This window comes from Ipomoea nil, unplaced genomic scaffold, assembly GCF_001879475.1.
Source record: "Ipomoea nil cultivar Tokyo-kokei standard unplaced genomic scaffold, Asagao_1.1 scaffold3210, whole genome shotgun sequence".
In the NCBI taxonomy this organism is placed as follows: Eukaryota; Viridiplantae; Streptophyta; class Magnoliopsida; order Solanales; family Convolvulaceae; genus Ipomoea; species Ipomoea nil.
In genome coordinates, this window is record NW_017619638.1 from 550,116 (window position 1) to 551,499 (window position 1,384).

Consider the following 1,384-nt stretch of genomic DNA (forward strand, 5'->3'; position numbering starts at 1 on the left):
ACATAATTCATCAAAAGTTGGTAATTTTACAGCTTTAGAGATAGAGAATTCCTCTTTTTCTGTTCCTACTCTAAAAATCAGTTTCCCTAAAGGCATATCAATTAATACTCCTCCTGTTAACAAAAATGGCCTACCAAGTATAAGGGATGTATCTGTATCACTACCCATGTCCAAAATCAAAAAATCAGCAGGAAAATAAAATTTACCAACTTTTACCAAGATATCCTACATTACTCCAAGCGGGTACTTGATTGATCTATCAGCAAGTTGAAGAGAGATTGTTGTTGGCTTCATTTCAGCTATTTCCAACTTCTTAAAAAGAGTTAAAGGCATAAGGTTAATACTGGCACCTAGATCACATAAACATTTATCAACAACAGTATTACCAATAGTGCAAGGAATAGAAAAACTTCCTGGATCCATTAACTTAGGAGGTAATTTGCTTTGTAGAATAGCACTACACTCCTCATTTAGATGCACAGTAGTAAACTCTTCTAGTTTCTTTTTATTAGATACAATTTCCTTAATGTACTTGGCATAAGATGGCATATTAGCAAGTGCTTCTGCAAAAGGAATATTAATCTGCAATTTTTTAAAAACCTCCAAAAATCTTTTAAAGTTATTGTCCTGGTTCCTTTTTTGTAACCTTTGTGGGTATGGAATGGGGGGTACATAAGGTTTTACTTTAAAGGAAGTGAGGTTTTGATCACTAGAATTCTCTTTAGACACTTGCTCTTCTTCTTTATCACTCTCTTTTTCAACACTCATGGGTTCTTTTTCTTTCAAAGTTTCATTCAACATCTTACCATTTCTCAAGGTGACAACCATAGCTCCTTCTCTAGGGTTTATTTCAGTGGTACTAGGAAACTTACCTCGATCTTTTTCTGCAACCAATTTAGCCAATTGACCTACTTGCACCTCTAAATTATAAATGGATGCTTGGTTAGACTGAGCAACCTTATCAATCTTTGCATCCATTTTCTTCATCATCGTGTCCTGGCTAGCCATGTATTGCATGAACATCTCCTCCTATTGAGGCTTCTTCTCCTGAGCAGGAAGTTGAGACTGTTGTGGTGCAGGTGGCTGCTGGAAAGGTCTGTATTGCTGATGCTGGAATCCTGATGGCCCTTGTTGCTGAAATCCAGGTGGTCCCATTGGTCTTGCATTACCTTGATCTCTCCATGAGAAGTTAGGATGGTTTCGCCAACCTAGATTATAGGTATGGGAAAACAGATCACTCCTTGGTTGTTGCCTACCCATATTGGATCCCATGTAATTGGCTTCTTCATAATATGGTTGCGATGACTCTGCATTCATACAAATAGAAGAATTATGACCATATGCATTGCAATAAATACAAAATTCTCTATTCGAACTATCACGA

General features: G+C 36.9%; 1 protein-coding gene across 1 annotated transcript; it reads right to left on the bottom strand.

Moving 5' to 3' along the window:
- Positions 1–225: 225 nt before the first annotated feature.
- On the bottom strand, positions 226–990 carry LOC109168600. Its single transcript, XM_019317652.1, has 2 exons — positions 685–990; positions 226–582 (listed from the first exon to the last, which is right to left on the bottom strand). Exons 1-2 carry the CDS (start codon positions 988–990, stop codon positions 226–228), a joined length of 663 nt encoding a protein of 220 aa, XP_019173197.1.
- Positions 991–1,384: the final 394 nt, after the last annotated feature.

Excerpts from the sequence above, each read along its gene's own strand:
- LOC109168600 (XM_019317652.1), bottom strand. The coding sequence starts at position 990 with ATGATGAAGAAAATGGATGCAAAGATTGATAAGGTTGCTCAGTCTAAC. Across the intron at positions 583-684 it reads AAAACCTCACTTCCTTTAAA|ATTAATATTCCTTTTGCAGA; the intron begins GTAAAACCTTAT and ends AAAAAATTGCAG.